This window comes from Macrosteles quadrilineatus, unplaced genomic scaffold (genome assembly GCF_028750875.1).
Source record: "Macrosteles quadrilineatus isolate MER2022 unplaced genomic scaffold, UCM_ALF_1.0 Scaffold_1__1_contigs__length_201487025, whole genome shotgun sequence".
NCBI lineage: Eukaryota > Metazoa > Arthropoda > Insecta > Hemiptera > Cicadellidae > Macrosteles > Macrosteles quadrilineatus.
Window position 1 is genome coordinate 41720090 of NW_026542594.1, and position 19549 is coordinate 41739638.

At 35.3% G+C, this 19549-nt stretch overlaps 1 protein-coding gene across 7 annotated transcripts in view; it reads left to right on the plus strand.

Annotated features, from left to right (window-relative positions):
* LOC128982824 (TRPL translocation defect protein 14-like) overlaps nucleotides 1-19549 on the plus strand; it is a 191853-nt gene that overhangs the window by 144864 nt on the left and 27440 nt on the right. For all 7 annotated transcript variants that reach the window (XM_054401848.1, XM_054401846.1, XM_054401841.1 and 4 more), the window contains 3 exons: nucleotides 246-382; nucleotides 7230-7370; nucleotides 8162-8357. In XM_054401848.1, coding sequence (XP_054257823.1) covers nucleotides 246-382; nucleotides 7230-7370; nucleotides 8162-8357 — 474 coding nt within the window. The remainder of the gene's footprint in view (nucleotides 1-245; nucleotides 383-7229; nucleotides 7371-8161; nucleotides 8358-19549) is intronic.

The following is a 19549-nucleotide window of genomic DNA, read 5'->3' on the forward strand; positions in this document are numbered from 1 at the left end:
AATGAGGAAATAATAAAACAGTTTATGTAGAAACAAGTTGTTAAAAAGCAAAGAGAGGGAACAGTTGTATAGAAATAAAAAGTATGTTGAAATTATGCTTGGACAAGCGAAGATTGTGTGAAACAAAGTGGTTGCCCATCATCTTACTTTTGGAAGTCACATGAATTTACCTGAATGATAAAAGATTTACTTTGATAAAGACTCCAATTACTAATGTTTCCAACATTTATGAGTGATACTTACAGTCATTTCTCGAGACAAGTGGGAGCGTATGATGTCAGCCAATGGTTGGAACTCTGTAGAGCTGAGAGACAACCGGTACAACCAGATTGTACATCTAGTGTCCGCTGCCAACGGAGCAGAGGACTTCTACAGCACTGAGGTTAGTCTAATGATGATTATGGTAAATTTATTTTATGTTATATTTATTTGATTTTGTTAGATTTTGATGGTTAAACGATTTTTACTATCCAAACTGTGGTTTCATTATTGTTTTACAACACTAGGATCCGATATCATATAATATAGAATGCTAGAAATCAAAACAAATAAACTATGTTACACTTTGGTCCTCATTCAAAACAAAAAATAGTCCAGTTTACTATAAAATGTTGAGCCTATGATCTAGTTAAGGGTTTTGAACTTAATATCTTCATTACATGTTAACAACAATATTAATGTTAAGAGTTAGGTATCACAACAGTTAATCCAAGCAAACAAACAATAAATTATAAAATTCATTATAGAGTGAGGGAAATATTGCACACATTTAAGAATATATCCAAGTTATATCTCAAATTTTTTTTTTTATTTAGGTTCACCTTAGGAATAACTTGATTCCGTCATACATGGAACTATAAACTGTTTTAAAAGACACAGTAATGCATTATTTTAGCCATAGTTTCAGATGTAATCGAAGGGGTGTTTTAAGAAGAAGAGGAAAATTCCTTCAATTTGAATGAACATTAAAGAATGAAGAAGGTTGGTTTAATGAATAGGTTCTACATTGTGAAGAATCACTGAAGATAGTGTGACAGATTGAATCTAAAAGTCTCATCACACTAGTAGTAATAAAACTGAAATTTTGGCTATCATATAATTACAGGACTCATTCCTGATAAATGCAAGGTTTCTACTGTACTTGTAAAATACTAATTATACCAGGTTTGATTTGTTAAATAATCATACAGCTTTGTCCAATTTCTAAAAAGTATAAACTACTAAGTTCTCTGAGGGAAATTGTTTTGATGCCACAATCCACACTCGTGATTTTAATTATTTTAATAATCCATATCTCCTGTTCCTCTTTCCTCTCCTGTAGAATTGAATATCTCTTGAATCTGACATTCAAGACTTTTTTTAAATATCTAATTGAATGGCACAACTCTTAACTTACAATTTTTTACCTGTTAGTAAGGGTAGAAAGACACATACAGCGACTGGGAACGAAGCGGAACAGCGCGATTTGGAGTGACAAAATCAAACGTGTACAATCAAGTAGTAACACGCACACAAATCGCTGTTGCGAGCATAGCGGAGCAGAGCGGTTAACTTTAGAACAATCTCGTTTGTTTTTCTAGTGTTTGGGAGCGGAGCGGGCAACGATTTTGTGGACATTTTTAGTTCCACTTTCTCCAGTAGGCTGCTCTGTATGCCCATTCTACCCTAAACGGAACATACCCAGAGCGTTCTAGAACCTTCTCTTTTTGAAAGAAAGCATTCAAAGGTCCAGGTAGACAGTTATTGCATAAATCACGATTAATGCTTCTTAAGAACTGGGAACAAATGGTGATATTCACCATGTACCTCCCTTCCTTCATTACTCCATGCAACCACTCCGATCAGTTTGAAGCACGCAAAATTTATGTTTTGGCTGAGGCTATTCGCACATCAGACGTGCGCCACTACCACAGGGTCCGCGGAATTGGCTAACTCTGGAACTCGCTAACCCCATGTTAAACGCCCTATCTTCAAATTTGGTCGATGAGAGGAACTCGCTAACTGGTTCGATTTCGGAATTGGCTAACTCCGGAACCTGCTAACCCGCTCTAGAGCCGGGTTAGCGAATTCCGTCCTCGTACGGAAGTCGCTAACTCGGTCCCTCGGCGGAAATCGCTAACTCCCAATCAGAAGCCTCGCGGGCCGTCCAATGGGAGCCAAGCACGAATATTTTTGGCCAGTGTTGCCAAAAGTGTAGTACCTATATCGTATCAGTACCATAATGTCGTATCCTACGATTAATTAGGATTAAGAGCAACGTAGTCGATAAAATAAATATATTTAGAAGTATGTTTAACATTAGACATTAGACATTAGACATTATTTATTTGCACATAACATTCTTTTAGATGTGATAACATATAGAACAGGTGCATTGTCAAAATTGAGCCTAGACTAGAAAAATACAAAGTACAAAGTAACAGGAAAAAATACCTAGCCAAATAATGTTAATACAGTACAGTAGTTAAGCAAATTAAAAACAAAAAATTAACTCAAGGGATGGTTATAAAATTCTTCTATTTTATAAAACGCACGTTCAAGGAGTCCATTTTTCAATGTTTCTTGAAACTTGTTTGAACTCATTATTTTATAATATATCGGTAGTTTATTATACATTTTTAAACCTGCATACAAAGGACTTTTTTCAAATAAGGTCAAACGGTGATCTGAAAATTGTTTCGTTTCTTGTACTATAGTTGTGTGTGAATTTGAATGAATCCGGGAGGTTATTTTTTATATTGTGTATGTAGTTTAATAATTCAAATATGTATAGTCCTGTGAGTGTTTGGATTTTTAAATTTTGAAAATGTAATTTACAAGGACTTCTGGGGTGGGAATTAGTCATAATTCGGATGATTCTTTTCTGAAGTCTGAAAATAGTTTTTGCATCAGTTGCCTGTCCCCACAAAATCACACCATACCTCAAGATGGATTCTACATAGGCATGATAAACCATTTTAAGTACTTCAATGGTGACACATTCTCTCAAGTGGACAAAGACAGATGATGCAGATCTAATTTTTTTCTTTATAGCATCTAGATGCACCTTCCAGTTAATATTTTCATCTAGATGAATGCCTAGGAATGTATTTGTATGGACTATATTGGTAAAACTATTTAATTCTCTTTCATTTCTGGCTGAACATTTTATAATTTGGGTTTTATCCACATTTAGTTTAAGGCCATTTATTTTAAACCAATTTTCCATTTCTTTCATAACTTCTGTGAGAGATGTAAGAAGCTCTTCTCTACTATTTTCTTTAATGATTGCAGTAGTATCGTCAGCAAACAGAATCAAATCTCTATTAATAGCTTTAGGGAGGTCATTTATGTAGATTAAAAAGAAAAGGGGACCTAAAATGGAGCCTTGAGGCACCCCAAGCTTTATACATTTCCAATGTGAGAAATGCCTAGTTCCTTCATCAGAAATTACAGTTCTTTGTTTCCGATCTGAAAGGTATGATCTAATTAGGGAAAGACAACTTCCTGAAATTCCATAGTCATGTAGTTTTTGAAGCAAAAGCGAATGATCAACACAATCAAAGGCCTTGGATAGATCACAGAAGACACCAGCTGCATTCCTTGACCCATCCAAAGCCTCCGATACCTCATTAATAAAGTGTACAAGAGCTGTATTTGTTCCAAGGTTTTTCCTGAAACCAAATTGATTTTGATAAAACAGATTATTATGTTCAAAGAAACAAACTAATTGGTTATTTATAACTTTTTCAAAGACTTTAGAAAAATTGCTTAAAACTGATATTGGACGGTAATTGTTGATATCTGACCTAGAGCCTTTTTTGAAATTCTTATGATTCATTATAAGAATCCAAAAACAAAATGGCGGAGTCGCACCTAGGTTTGGTTACTCTTCTGTTTTGGGCTTGGATGCCTAGAGAGAAGGTTACTATACTGCTACAGTTTTCATGGTAAATCGGGGTTTGTGTTTTAAAAGTGCTTTATCAACGTTTTTGTAGATTTATTTTATTTCCCGGTAAAGGACAGAACTTCTTAGCCTTCATTATTCTTATGATTATTAGGGTGGAAAATGCATTATAGTCTTAACATAGACTAACCAACACAAGTAAACTTTACATCCCATTGTAAACTTTGAAGCTCGTTTTTCGTGTCTAGTTCATGTCCGGTGACACTGATCGTCAGTGTCGACAAAATTGTGTTTCTATTATTTTATAGTTAACTTCATGATTTGTTCTTTACCGTTTGGTCATATAACTAGGGGACTTGTTATTAGTTGTGATTAGAAATAAATGATTTAAATGAATGTGATGTAGAAATAATAAAATTTACACGTTAAACATCATTACAGAATTACATTTTAGTGGTAATGTATTTTTAAATAGAGCTATTGAATTTAAATAAATATTTATCAATACATTATAAAGTGGTAGGCCTAATGTATTCATGGACTGCATTAAAAGTTAGTCTATGCATAAATACAACTTGTAAATTTCTTTTATCGTAGGCTATTAGTGTAGAACCCGGGTCATCCTCTTAATTTTGTTGAATTAATATTAATTTTACGTCTTTCAGTAGGCCTACTTTTTAAAAGTCTGGAGTTTTTCTCCAGGCTGGTTCTAAATGGACCCAGGCGTTCTTGTTTGTTACAATTCTTATGAATGGTGGCCATAGCTAAAATTACTTGATCTTATCCCAAAACAAAGCTATTGTCTATTGTGTAGCTCAGTACTGGGGAACGGTGAACCGAGCAATGGCTTGGTATAGTTTATATCGATTGTGAAAGCAATATAAAGGAAACCCAACACTCAAATCAGGAAAATTCGTCAATTCGTTTATTAATAAGAATCGTGAATTAAAATAACCCTATCACGTTTTATTATATGAATATTATATCTTCTCCTATTTTTTACTAGTGGTGCTTAGGTGTACAATCTAAAAACGGTTTTAAAACATGTAATTGCTAAAAAATTCAACACATTTTAGAATTAGGCAACTATTTACTAGTAGGCCTACAATGCTTTGGTTCAAACTAATAGGCCTAGATAAAAACTTAGTCTATGTCATCATATCTGTACACGTAAGTTGGACGGTTCAACGACGAACATTTAATTTAAAATCTATGAATTAGTTGCGAAAGTTACGATGGTTGATGACTGTATTAATTAATGGTTTTGGTTTATTACGACATTACAATTAAATCTGTTTTCCGTGTTTAAGAACTTGCGTGTATTTTAGCTTAATTTCGTAGAGGTTTAATTATTTAGTACCAACTAAACTAAATTTTGAATATTTTTCATATTCCTATATTTTTTTTATATTGATGGCATTTATATTTAAGATCGAAATCATAAACATTTAACTAGCCATTGTACAGTTTAATAAATAAACACTTTTTCATGATTTTTTAATTGTCTTTTAATTACTTTGGGCTAGTTATCTGTTAAAAGTGGAATTGATAACAAAAAACAATAACATTTACTGTATCTTTATAGACACTGACATTTTAAAATACGGCAGTGTACGATTATTTTGTCGTACAAGTTTGGCAACGCTCCGAGCAGTAGGCGCGGCCGGGTTAGCGACTCCCAGAGTTAGCGAATTCCGCCACGAGACAAAATCGAGTTAGCGGGTTCCGGAGTTAGCCAATTCCTGACTGAGACGGTTAGCCAGTTCCAGAGTTAGCCAGTTCCGACACACGACCGAGTTAGCGGGTTCCTGAGTTAGCCAATACCTACGTCTCCTACCACACATGTCTGTTCCAAATGACGCCACATTATACGTTCCTAATCCAGTTACTTTTAAAACTCTTTCATAACAGGTTGCACTCAAAGAAAACCTAGTATAGGAACGGTAGTGTCTCTTAACTCATTAGCCAAAATGGGTGGAATCAACTTCACTTTATCTGCCCGCAACTATAATATTGATTATGAAATTAAACTGCTCTAAACTATTACCTAACCTAACCAAACTTGCTGTAACATTTCAAAATACCGCTTGATAGTAGAATTCTGAAATTAAACTACTCTTAACTAACCTAACCTAACCAAACTTTCTGTAACATTTCAAAAATTCTTTTTGATAGCAGAAATGGCTTTCGCGCTTAATCGACTGTTCTAGAATGCTCAATCCTTAACTGATTATGCTCGTCTTTCCCTTCAAAATAGAAAAATGTTAAGAGAACCTCCATCTTCACAGAAATTTAATATGAGCGAGTAAGTAATTCATAATGGGGTCTAGAGTGACTGCTCCCTTTTCATTATTTTGTAATACTGGAACAGGAACGGGTTGTGACATCATTTTGATGTGCGAATAGTCACTTCGTAGGCCTAATGTTTTTAGCCAAATGTTTTTGCCACGGCCACCTTTAACTTGTCTAGCCCCAGACATCCCATAAGATAACATGGCAAACAGATGACACCAGCTCATTAATTCGCATGTTATCCATTTAAATTTAAATTTATGAACATAAATGTATTCAAAGATTGAAAATAAAACAAAGAGAATTGAAAACCAAAACAAGATATAAAAATTGAAAATCTATTTTTGTACATTTACAGTGTAGTCCATATTTTCATAGCCCAGTAACCAAGCTTTCATATTCTTAAAAAATACACAAATACTATTAGCTGCCTCCAAAACAAAACAGCTGTTACAACCCTGCTTGCGATGTTGCCACTTCGAAGGCCGCTGCCTTTTTGCTGTGCTGCAAATTGCTGCGAACTTGCTATGTGATATCTTGGAAATGATGGAGCTCCCGTTCGTGTCGCTTTCGCTATAATCTACAGCTCGCTCTGGATCCTGCTCCGCTCTGGATCCTGCTCTGCTCTGAATCGCTGTATGTGTGTTTTTACCCTAAGTCTTATCCCCAATCGTTTGCATGTTTGTTAACATGCAAAATAAGCACATTTTAAACTGAAAAAAAAAACAGTACACCTCTCCCCTCAAAAAATTAATTCCTCACCTTATCCCTGCAAGAATAGGCCGTAAGCTTGTTTAAAATGATAGTTTCTGTGACCTTTAAATTTTAATTTTGAATCAGTTGTTTTTAAATGTTCATGTACACTTACAATAGACAATATAATTAAATAATTTCTTAAGCTTAAATTTCCAATGATTCCCATAATATTTCTCACACCGCTTGAAACTAATATTTAAAATTCTGATTAATTCATAATTTTGAAACAAAAAATAAACATTGCTTTGGTCCTCACACCCTATCGCCAGATGTCATTGTCGTGTTGTGTGCGCAGGACCACGCGTGTCGCAGTGAAGGAGTGGTCCTGGCTCGGGAGCTGGATTACAATGCTGCGGCTGCTTGGGTCGGTCATCCGTACTTCGATGTCATTGACAACTCTACAGACTTTGAGACCAAGATCTGCAGGATGATCGCAGTACGTAGCACAGTAGCAAATTGAACTTTTACTTAAACCTTATATCAAATGCCTCTACTTGCTGTCCTAATGCACTGGTTGGTCAATCTAGCAGCATGTGCTAATGCAGGGGGTTTCATAGTATTTTGTAATTTTCAACAGCTTGTATAGGTTTTACCATTGATTTTAATCTTGGTCTTGTTGTAAAAATATATCAAAATACTTGTTGTCAACAGATGTTGTAAACATTTTGTTGCATAAAGAGTATTATCTATATATTAATACGCAAGCAGTTTTCTTTTCACAGTTAAAACTCGATAGCGGCTCGACGGATTCTAACGTTTCAGGTGTCAAATTAAAGATATTTTCACGTAGATGTGCAAATACGTCTCAGAATAATAAGAAAAGGCATAATTTAAGTACAGTTAAGGGCTAAAGTTTCGGGACGGTGGCGCTATTCGTCGACATTGGATCAAACTCAATTCACTTTGTTTAAAACTAAACATATGGACATGGTATGAATTAGTTCTTAATGTTAACCCCAGACTGCAGGACTTATTACTTCCAGAGCAAAGCCGATGTTTATAATTTTAACATTTCTAATATACAAATATATATAGATAGATTTAGTTATATAGATAATAATAATAACATGAAATAATTGTAACAAAACCATATTTGTAATATAAACTGTCAAACCTAGGATGTAAAAAAAACCCCTTTATAAAAATCATGAACTAGTTGCGACTTTCAACAGTAGACATTTTATTAAGTAGACATAAATCCTTACTATACTACTTGTTGTTCCACAGAGCGTTTGCCAGAAGTTAGGCATTGACACTGGAGACCGCCTCACGACCAACTCTCGCAAACGCAAGTTCCTTGTCCGAGGTCCGCTGTCAGACGACTCGATATTCCCACCGTTCCAAGACTTTGACGTAGTCCACAATTACCTTCAGACGTCAACCCCCAACATGCAGGCGCGACTCCGGAAACGTGGTCAGAAAGGTAGTAAGAAGAGAGGGATTTTATAGCCTCTAAATGTTGTTGTAGAATAAATCATTTTCCTTACTGCGGATAAGTGTTGGCATTTTTATTTAATTTTATTTGATAATAGGAATATAACACACACTGAAAAGGTAGAAAATACATTCATAAAAATTTTAGCTAATTAAAAAAAAAAATATTGTACAGTAAGCCCAACGTTAATTAGGCCGTCAACATCAACGATTTTATGTTAATTTTATCAAACAGCCATGAGTAATTTAGTTCTGTTAGAACATGAAGAGAATCTATTTCCACTCTTTACAATACTAAGGTTTAATAATGCTATATTAATCTCATTTCTTATCAATTGACGAAATCCTTTTATTGTTTTCTCTTATTATTTTATCTGATTATATGTTAGTTATAATCAGATTACATCAATAGAGCAGTTGAGTCTTAAAAAAATAGATTTGTTCTTTTTATTTGTTTTCAAGTAATAATTATTTATTGTAATGAAAGTCGAGATTTAATAAATATTGTTTTAAAGTTGGTTTGTATTGTGTAAATAAACTTTTAAAGTTAATTTGAGAATTTTTATTTTGTGGCTATTTAAACTGTTTAGTTTGATAGTACAATATTATCAATCAATCTCTGCTATTTTTTTTATCAATAGGTTTTATACCGTGGTTAATGTCTATAAAAGCTACATAGTGTTGCAACTGTTAGTCCCACCTATTCCTTGGTCCTCTTACCATCATAATTAGACAACTGTTATTAAAGCACATGGATAGTTATTTCCACTCTTAAATCATTCATACGAAGCTAATATCAGTTGGTTCACTTTAATTCTACCAATATTGTGCATTGTACAAACATGTATCTCTTCCTTATTTTAGTTACCAAGTGGTATAACATTGAAATAACAATTGCACTACATTTAACAATAATCTCTCTTCAAAGGCAGAGTAACCAACTACACTAAATGACAAATATACTGTCGACAGTTCATCACCCTAAGGATTTATCTTAAGATCAACATTTGTATTCTTTAGGAATTTCTACTCATTCATCTTATTGTGACAACTAATTTATATGCTCAAGATTTGTCTGCTGCAAAATGTCAATATTTTGAAAATACAATTTCGTAATTTGATGGATTTGTCCTAAACACCTTTATTTTATATATTTATTTATTTGCATATGAATAGTCTTGTGTGTATACGAAAGGAAGCAAATTTTTAAACCTCACCACAAAGATAGTGATTTAAAGTTTTTTTCAGTCAAATACCTAATTTAAAGTCAATGTGTTTTTAAAGAAGAAGCGACTAAATACTAAACAGACAAGGGAATATTATTTGTTTATGAAACTGTATATACTCTGTATTACGCTTCATAAAAATTGTTCGTTTTCACGAGAAAATAGATTTTTCTAAGTTAAGATATCATTTTGTTCCTTTTACGCATTAAATTACGTAACATATTAAATCAAGTGTGTAAGAATATAAACTTAATATTTGGCCCAGTTAAGATAAGTTTGTGATAAATATATTACTGATATAGCTGATAAGGTGGCATTTGTATTGCTATTAATCATTTCTTTTTTGATAGTAAGCCATATCTATAGTTTAAAACTGAATCTACAACACCAATAAATATTGTCCACTGTTGAAACCATTTTAATGATAAGAATATCTTAATATGGGAACCTTTTCAACCTTCTGTTCTGTTAGAAGTGACAAAAGTATTATAAATCTTGTTAACTTCATTTAAGAGAGAGATAATATTTAACACTTTAAAACCTAAGCCAGAGTATAGCTCGAGTTTCCCACGAGTACTAGTGTGCTTATTGCGACACTTGTCACGCCCAGCCGACGGTGGCATGGTAGCTAAGTTGGCTAAGGTGTTACACTGACGAGTGTAGCGTTGAATCTTTCCTACGAGTACTAGTGTGCTTATTGCGACACTTGTCACGCCCAGCCGACGGTGGCATGGTAGCTAAGTTGGCTAAGGTGTTACACTGACGAGTGTAGCGTTGAATCTTTCCTACGAGTACTAGTGTGCTTATTGCGACACTTGTCACGCCCAGCCGACGGTGGCATGGTAGCTAAGTTGGCTAAGGTGTTACACTGACGAGTGTAGCGTTGAATCTTTCCCACGAGTACTAGTGTGCTTATTGCGACACTTGTCACGCCCAGCCGACGGTGGCATGGTAGCTAAGTTGGCTAAGGTGTTACACTGACGAGTGTAGCGTTGAATCTTTCCTACGAGTACTAGTGTGCTTATTGCGACACTTGTCACGCCCAGCCGACGGTGGCATGGTAGCTAAGTTGGCTAAGGTGTTACACTGACGAGTGTAGCGTTGAATCTTTCCTACGAGTACTAGTGTGCTTATTGCGACACTTGTCACGCCCAGCCGACGGTGGCATGGTAGCTAAGTTGGCTAAGGTGTTACACTGACGAGTGTAGCGTTGAATCTTTCCCACGAGTACTAGTGTGCTTATTGCGACACTTGTCACGCCCAGCCGACGGTGGCATGGTAGCTAAGTTGGCTAAGGTGTTACACTGACGAGTGTAGCGTTGAATCTTTCCTACGAGTACTAGTGTGCTTATTGCGACACTTGTCACGCCCAGCCGACGGTGGCATGGTAGCTAAGTTGGCTAAGGTGTTACACTGACGAGTGTAGCGTTGAATCTTTCCCACGAGTACTAGTGTGCTTATTGCGACACTTGTCACGCCCAGCCGACGGTGGCATGGTAGCTAAGTTGGCTAAGGTGTTACACTGACGAGTGTAGCGTTGAATCTTTCCCACGAGTACTAGTGTTGTATACAAGAGGTTAAGTTACCTTGATTCTGTCCAAGTAATCCTTAAGTCGTCATTAGTGCGACCGGTTTCGATGTCTATGGCATCATTGTCAAGCTGAACGTAAAAATCGCTCCTAGGAGGTCGTCATGAGTCTTGAAACACACGTAACACGTAACATATAACACGTACACAAACAAAAAACGATAAAATGCATGGCCACACAACTAATTTACAACACAGCGGCGGGTACAGGGTGTAGGTCTAGACTGACGCCGTGTCTTCCTCTCCCCACCTTCCCCCTCGAGTTATCAGCTGTTGATAATATTTCGTCGATGTTTAAAGCTGTCTCATAAATTATATTGGATTCAAATGAGGATTTATCATTTAGGATGTGTTGGGGGTGTTTTTTGCCGGCCTTGTAAATTTCGTATTCCTCAATAGTATCTAATAACCTTCCTCTTCCTTTATGGGATCGTAGAACTTCTAGATTGGTGTTAAAATCTGTATATTCATGGTTGTTATTAATTAAATGTTCAGCAAATGCGGAGTTAGGTTGGTTAACAGATGGTTTCGGGAGATGTTCTTTAAAACGTGTTTTAAATGACCGTGAAGTCTGACCAATATAAAAGCTTGGACAACTGTCACAATTCAGTTTGTATACACCTGAATTTTCTGTTTGGTCGTCACGTTTTGTTTTCTTATCTTTTAATACTGATGAAAGTTTATTTGAAGTTTTAAATGAGACGATAACTTGGTTTTTAGACATTTCTCTGCTTAATGTATGGTTGAGATAGCTGCCAAATTCGGTGGAAACGTATTTCGGTCTGTCTAAGGTTGTTTTTATGCGGCTATTTTTGTTCTTATGTTTCAAGATTAGTTTGTCGATGATATTGCTCCTGTAACCGTTAGCTATTGCAATATATTTAATGGTATTGACCTCTTCGTTGTAGTTTTCTTCAGACATCGGGATTGATAGTAATCTATTAACAAAACTGTGATAAGCTGCCAATTTCTGGTTTTGTGGATGATGTGAACTGTTATGGATGGTCTGGTGTGTGGTTGTAGGTTTTCTATAGATTTTAAAAACGAGTTTGTTTTCATCAGAACATCTTGAGATACTAAGGTCTAGAAAATTCAGTGTTTTATTACTTTCGGTTTCGAGAGTAAACTTTATGTTTTTATGTAAGCTGTTCATGTAAGTTAGTAGCATTCCCAACTGTCGCTTTGTGCCATTAAACAGGACAATAGTGTCGTCTACATAACGATGATAAAATACCATTTTTTCTCTCAGGCGGTTTTTATCAGACCATAAATGTTTATTCTCAAGGTCGTTTAAATATATCTCTGCTAATATGGATGATAGTGGAGAACCCATCGCTAACCCTTCTTTTTGTAAAAATATTTTGTCTTCAAACTGGAAATAATTCTGTTTCATAATAGTTTCGGTGAGTCTTATGAGGTTGGTTATTGCTTCTTTGCATAAAGATGAGTTTGTTAATAAGTTCTTTTCGAGTATTGAAAGGGATTCATTTACTGGTACATTTGTGTACAGATTAACTACATCGAATGATGCTAGAATGTAACTATCTTTTAGTGTGACATGATTTATCATATTTACAAGATCAATACTATTTTTTAGACTAGAACTTTTGTCAAACTTGACCTCGCGTCGTATTATGGAGTCCAATTTCTTTGCAACTTTGTATCCTGGGGATGGAATGAAATTTACAAGTGGCCTTATGGGTATGTCCGGCTTATGAATTTTTGGCAACCCTCTAAAAATAGGAGCCTGTGGGTTGGTTACTTTTAGACTTTTCATCTCAGTTTTTGTCAGTAGCTTTGTGCTAGCATTAATTTGTTTATTAATTTCTTTAGAATATTTAGCTGTCGGGTCTTTGCTCATTTGGTTTATGTCGTTAGCCTCGAAAAATGCGTAAACTTTGTTTAAGTAGTCACGCTTGGGAAGAATAACTATCGAGTTTCCTTTATCAGCTTTGCAAATCACGGCATGGTTCTCCGCGACCTTATCTCTAATGCGTGTAGCTACTTTCCTCAGTGACCTATGTTTGACATGTTCAGCCCTGTCAAATTGACTACCTGCTACATTCCTGGCTTTTTTAACAATTGTGGCTCGAGCTAATGTTCTGGAATTTTCGTCTTTTAACATTTTTATAGCGGATTCAGAATGTAAAATTTCAGAAACCAGGGACTTTTTTCTGCCATTAGAAAAATTAAAATTAAGTCCTTTATTTAGTAGAGCAATTTCGTCATCATTAAATTCGATGTTTGTATGGTTCAATACTACAGGGTGAAATTTGTGATTACATTTAATCATCTCTTTCTGTATTTGGGTGTCTGAGAGATCTTTGATTTTTTTACTTTGTGTTCTCTTTTTAGCTACAATTTTTCTGTTAATCTGTGAATCTAAGTTGTAGATGATGTCATCTCTTTGGCTAGCATGTAATGTGCTTATTAATTTCAAATGTATGTTAAATAGTAATTTATTTAACATGTCTTTCTTAGCATGTAAGAATTTAATTTCATGTTTCAACCAAGCTTTTTCGGCTATTGCTTTGGCTTTCAATGCAGCAAAAGATTTAGATTTTAGTTTGACTGATATGTATTTTGGTATCAGGCCACATTCTAAACATTTTTTGTTAAACTTGATGTTTTCGTTAGTTTTCAAGACTTTCAGTTTTACGTCTTTGTATTTATAGGCAAGAGATGCTTGACTAGCTTCTAACTTCATCTTGTGTATTGCCTTCCGGATTACTTCATGAATTGTATACAAGAGGTTAAGTTACCTTGATTCTGTCCAAGTAATCCTTAAGTCGTCATTAGTGCGACCGGTTTCGATGTCTATGGCATCATTGTCAAGCTGAACGTAAAAATCGCTCCTAGGAGGTCGTCATGAGTCTTGAAACACACGTAACACGTAACATATAACACGTACACAAACAAAAAACGATAAAATGCATGGCCACACAACTAATTTACAACACAGCGGCGGGTACAGGGTGTAGGTCTAGACTGACGCCGTGTCTTCCTCTCCCCACCTTCCCCCTCGAGTTATCAGCTGTTGATAATATTTCGTCGATGTTTCGTCGACCAAACAGAAAATTCAGGTGTATACAAACTGAATTGTGACAGTTGTCCAAGCTTTTATATTGGTCAGACTTCACGGTCATTTAAAACACGTTTTAAAGAACATCTCCCGAAACCATCTGTTAACCAACCTAACTCCGCATTTGCTGAACATTTAATTAATAACAACCATGAATATACAGATTTTAACACCAATCTAGAAGTTCTACGATCCCATAAAGGAAGAGGAAGGTTATTAGATACTATTGAGGAATACGAAATTTACAAGGCCGGCAAAAAACACCCCCAACACATCCTAAATGATAAATCCTCATTTGAATCCAATATAATTTATGAGACAGCTTTAAACATCGACGAAATATTATCAACAGCTGATAACTCGAGGGGGAAGGTGGGGAGAGGAAGACACGGCGTCAGTCTAGACCTACACCCTGTACCCGCCGCTGTGTTGTAAATTAGTTGTGTGGCCATGCATTTTATCGTTTTTTGTTTGTGTACGTGTTATATGTTACGTGTTACGTGTGTTTCAAGACTCATGACGACCTCCTAGGAGCGATTTTTACGTTCAGCTTGACAATGATGCCATAGACATCGAAACCGGTCGCACTAATGACGACTTAAGGATTACTTGGACAGAATCAAGGTAACTTAACCTCTTGTATACAATTCATGAAGTAATCCGGAAGGCAATACACAAGATGAAGTACTAGTGTGCTTATTGCGACACTTGTCACGCCCAGCCGACGGTGGCATGGTAGCTAAGTTGGCTAAGGTGTTACACTGACGAGTGTAGCGTTGAATCTTTCCCACGAGTACTAGTGTGCTTATTGCGACACTTGTCACGCCCAGCCGACGGTGGCATGGTAGCTAAGTTGGCTAAGGTGTTACACTGACGAGTGTAGCGTTGAATCTTTCCCACGAGTACTAGTGTGCTTATTGCGACACTTGTCACGCCCAGCCGACGGTGGCATGGTAGCTAAGTTGGCTAAGGTGTTACACTGACGAGTGTAGCGTTGAATCTTTCCCACGAGTACTAGTGTGCTTATTGCGACACTTGTCACGCCCAGCCGACGGTGGCATGGTAGCTAAGTTGGCTAAGGTGTTACACTGACGAGTGTAGCGTTGAATCTTTCCCACGAGTACTAGTGTGCTTATTGCGACACTTGTCACGCCCAGCCGACGGTGGCATGGTAGCTAAGTTGGCTAAGGTGTTACACTGACGAGTGTAGCGTTGAATCTTTCCCACGAGTACTAGTGTGCTTATTGCGACACTTGTCACGCCCAGCCGACGGTGGCATGGTAGCTAAGTTGGCTAAGGTGTTACACTGACGAGTGTAGCGTTGAATCTTTCCTACGAGTACTAGTGTGCTTATTGCGACACTTGTCACGCCCAGCCGACGGTGGCATGGTAGCTAAGTTGGCTAAGGTGTTACACTGACGAGTGGGCCAAGCAAATAAATTTCAATTATCAAGAGTTTAAATAATTTATGGGGAGATCTTAAACCATTCAAATTACAAAGAGCTCATTTAAAAAAAATACTGTATTATGTAAGGTACAGAACATAATTTTACAATCAAACCGCTTATTTTTTAGTTATTTACAATAAAATCAGTTTGTTTTGATAGTTTTTTTGACGTTGATTCTTTCACCATCAATGCCCCTAAGACGGACCACTGCGCTAACAGTATGAATCCTCTCCCTTCGAATTATTGAGTCTTTTGCCGATGAAACTTTGAATAAATGTGTATTCCAAATCGGCCTGCCCTATGCTTGGACTTTGAAATACAAATTGTAAGAGATTCTCTACGGACTGAGCTTTTATTTTGAATTATCAAACGTTTTGATTCATCGAGTATTTGAATTACCAAGAGTAGACTGGGGTATAATTTTATAATAATTTTCAACAGATTGCCTAACTTTAAAAAAAAGATAAATAAGTTTGTTTATTGTATTTGATATACATATTTTAAGGGATTAGTTTGGCACAAGTTGCATTGCACCACATATATATATTTGTCTCATTCCTTTGTCTTTGACATATTTATAATGTACTTCCTTTCCTATTGTATAAATAAATCTTTAAATTCAATATTTAAATAAACAAGTTGGAAATACTGTAATTTGAACCATCATTTTTACATCAATCTAGATTACACCATTTTGTTTAGAGTTGAAATGACAATAACATATTAATTTTAATAAAATCCGGTTGATCCCTTTTTTTATGGAAAAGTCTCAAACGTTTCAATAAATTGTTAACCTAATAGCAATGGGGTTGTACAATTTTGCTTAGAGCTAAAGCATACAATATTTTACAGCATACTAAATTTTAGTTAAAATTGTTTGGGCCGTTTAAAAAATTGATCTCCTGTTATTTTATGGAAAAATTACCACTAAAAATAAAAATTTTAAAAATATGAAATACAAGCCTGGATAAACCATAGATTAGTACCCTCTTACCAAGTTTTATCGAAAGCAGACAACAGCTGTGGTCTGTAGCTCTGGAGAACTGAAAACAGATATATCCACCCAAAACTCAAACTCAAAAACTTTGACAAAAGCAATTCTTTCACCATATACTGTGTATAGAGGGAAGAAAGTAAAAACTGTGTATTTTTTAAATAAAATTTGATTGGCATTTGAAGGCAGACACATCTGAGCAAAAAACTTTTGATATTTTTCCAGTCCTTATAATGGTTCTTTAGCACTCTCACTGTTTGAATTTTACAAAGTTCTTGTTTTGTTTAGGGTTCTTAAGCATGCATTTATTCATATAAACACTTTTTTACAAATATAAAACTTCTATTAGTTTACAATATAATACAGTTACAAAAAAATTGTATTTGAACAGGACACTCCTTATAGGTTTACAATCATTTGTTTATTTCACTATCTCAAATACAGTTTTTTACACCCTTCCTATATCAAAAGGCTCTGTTGGAACAAGAAAAAATTGCCTGGTTAACTCTGCACAAATGGAAGAGTTTGTTCTGAAATTATCAGTCAGTAAAAAAATCATAAGAATGAGTTATGAGTTAACAACGTACATGAGCAGATTTTATGTAGGATAGTCAAAATATTGTTAGGCAGTTTTCTTTTTACACGTCTAAACTAAAAAACAGTTTTTTAGAGGCGGTAATCACCATTTTTTGTGGCTTTTTTTCAACAAATGTCCTATTTTCTAAAAGAGGATCCATAAAAAAAATCCCTCTTACTCCTTAATAACAACCTTCGCCTCTGCCCATGCTCAAACTTATATCCAAGCATACTTGGAACAACCAGCAGCAAGAATCTTTTGCCCAAGTAAGTTGTTTTTGTCCTTGTGTGTGATGAGGTCTGTCCTCTACAGTAGTAGCTGACTAGTTTTATTTAATTAATTGTATGATTTGTAATGTCACAATACTACTGCTTCCAAACTAACCAGCATATAGTCTTGAGAATACTGTTTAATTTTTAAAACACTTGTTCAGGTATTTTGTTTGGTTTTGATTTTATTATTTTTTATATTTTATCTTACTTTTGTTTGAAGTTATTTCTTAAAGACTGTCTCTAAAACTCTGAAAATCCACCTTCAAATTAAACAAAGTAATGTGTATTTTCCAACCAGGGAAGTAGCTTTCTCTATAGTTAAAGTGGTTTTGTAGTGCCAAGAGTGATGTAAGTTTTTATCTAAAAGCCCCAAGAAACCATTCACTTAGTTTATGTTTGCTCATATGTTTGGATCGGATATACTTCTTTGTATATACTAGTAACGGGTGGTCCATAACAACCGCTAACATTTTGTTTTGTGTCAGCTTAGCTAATTCATAGGTTAGCGTTAGAGAGATGGTTTTTGTGTTGAATGGTTCCTTAATTAATAGCATCTTTTGTAATTATAAGTTGTTTAAACTACTAATCTTTTCTAGTGGAGGTGGCATAAAAAATAAATAATGTGTGAAATCCATGCGATGTTTTTCGGGTGTGAAGTAAAAAATAAAACAACGCTGTGTAAAATAACAATTCATTACAGTTTATTAAAACCCAAAGAAATCTTTACAAAATATTTATATAGCTAAAGCATTTTTACTTATTGAATATGACATCAATGATGATGTCCACTGACATCCAAGCATGTTTCCAATCTTTTTTGGAAACTCGCCATCACCCGGTTGCAGCTGCCTGGTCTCCAGACCTAATGCCTTGTGATTTCTGGTTGTGGGGCTGCTTGAAGAGCTAAGTTTTCACCACGAAACTCCAAACTATTGCAGATCTGAAGAACCACAACAGTAATAAAATTGCTGCAATATTAATGTCCATGATACGACAGGTGATGTAGATTTTTCAAAAAAGGTTGGAAATTTGCTTGGATGTTGGTGTACATCATGTGAGGGATGCCATATTCCATGAGTAAAACTGGTTTAGCTATGGGATTTTTTTTATAATATTTCTTTGGATTTTAATAAACTGTAATTTTGATTTCACACAGCTTTGTTTTCTTTATTACTTCACACCCTCAAAAAAAAAAAACATTGTATAGATTTCAAACATTATTTACTTTTATACCACCTCCATTAGGAAAGTTGAGTAGTTTGAACAACTTACACTTACAAAAACTGCTAATTGTTAAGGAACTATTCAACACAAAAATCATCTCTCTAACCTATTAATTAGCTGAGCTTTCACAAAATAAAATGTTAGTGGTTATTATGGACCAACCGGTACATAAAAAAAAAAAAAAAATTAAAAAAGAATGATGGACTAATATAATTTCTCAGTGCTTAATAAAAGTTAAACGACTTTATAGGCTTACCTCCGTTAGTAGTCCAAATTGTGTCTATAATAAAGTTGTTCTAAGCTGACATGTTTCGTTGCAATTCAACATCGTCGGATTGTTATTTCGTGTCTAAATGTCCTGTGTCCTGTGTCATGTGTATGTACTGTATGTGAAAAATTATTTTGAGGTTTTTGACGTAAAGCTCTGACGATGTTGCATTGCAACGAAACATGTCAGCTTTGAACAACTTAATTATTTGAAGTTAGATACAATTTGGACTACTGACGGGTAGGTAAGCGGAGGTAAGGAATGTGGAGGCTGATGGAGGTAAGCCTATTAGTGATGGGCGGATCCAAGAAAATGTCGGCACCAGATCCGGATCCATATAAGATTTTTTCTTTTTTTCCAAGGGCGGGTTTTTAAAAATAACTAATATGCCTAGGCAATTTCAAAGTATTTGTTGATATCAAAAATTCATTTTTCTAGGTAATGTCAAAGACTGTCTGTGTCCATGTACTATCTTTGGACACAGATTGTCTTGCATTGGACA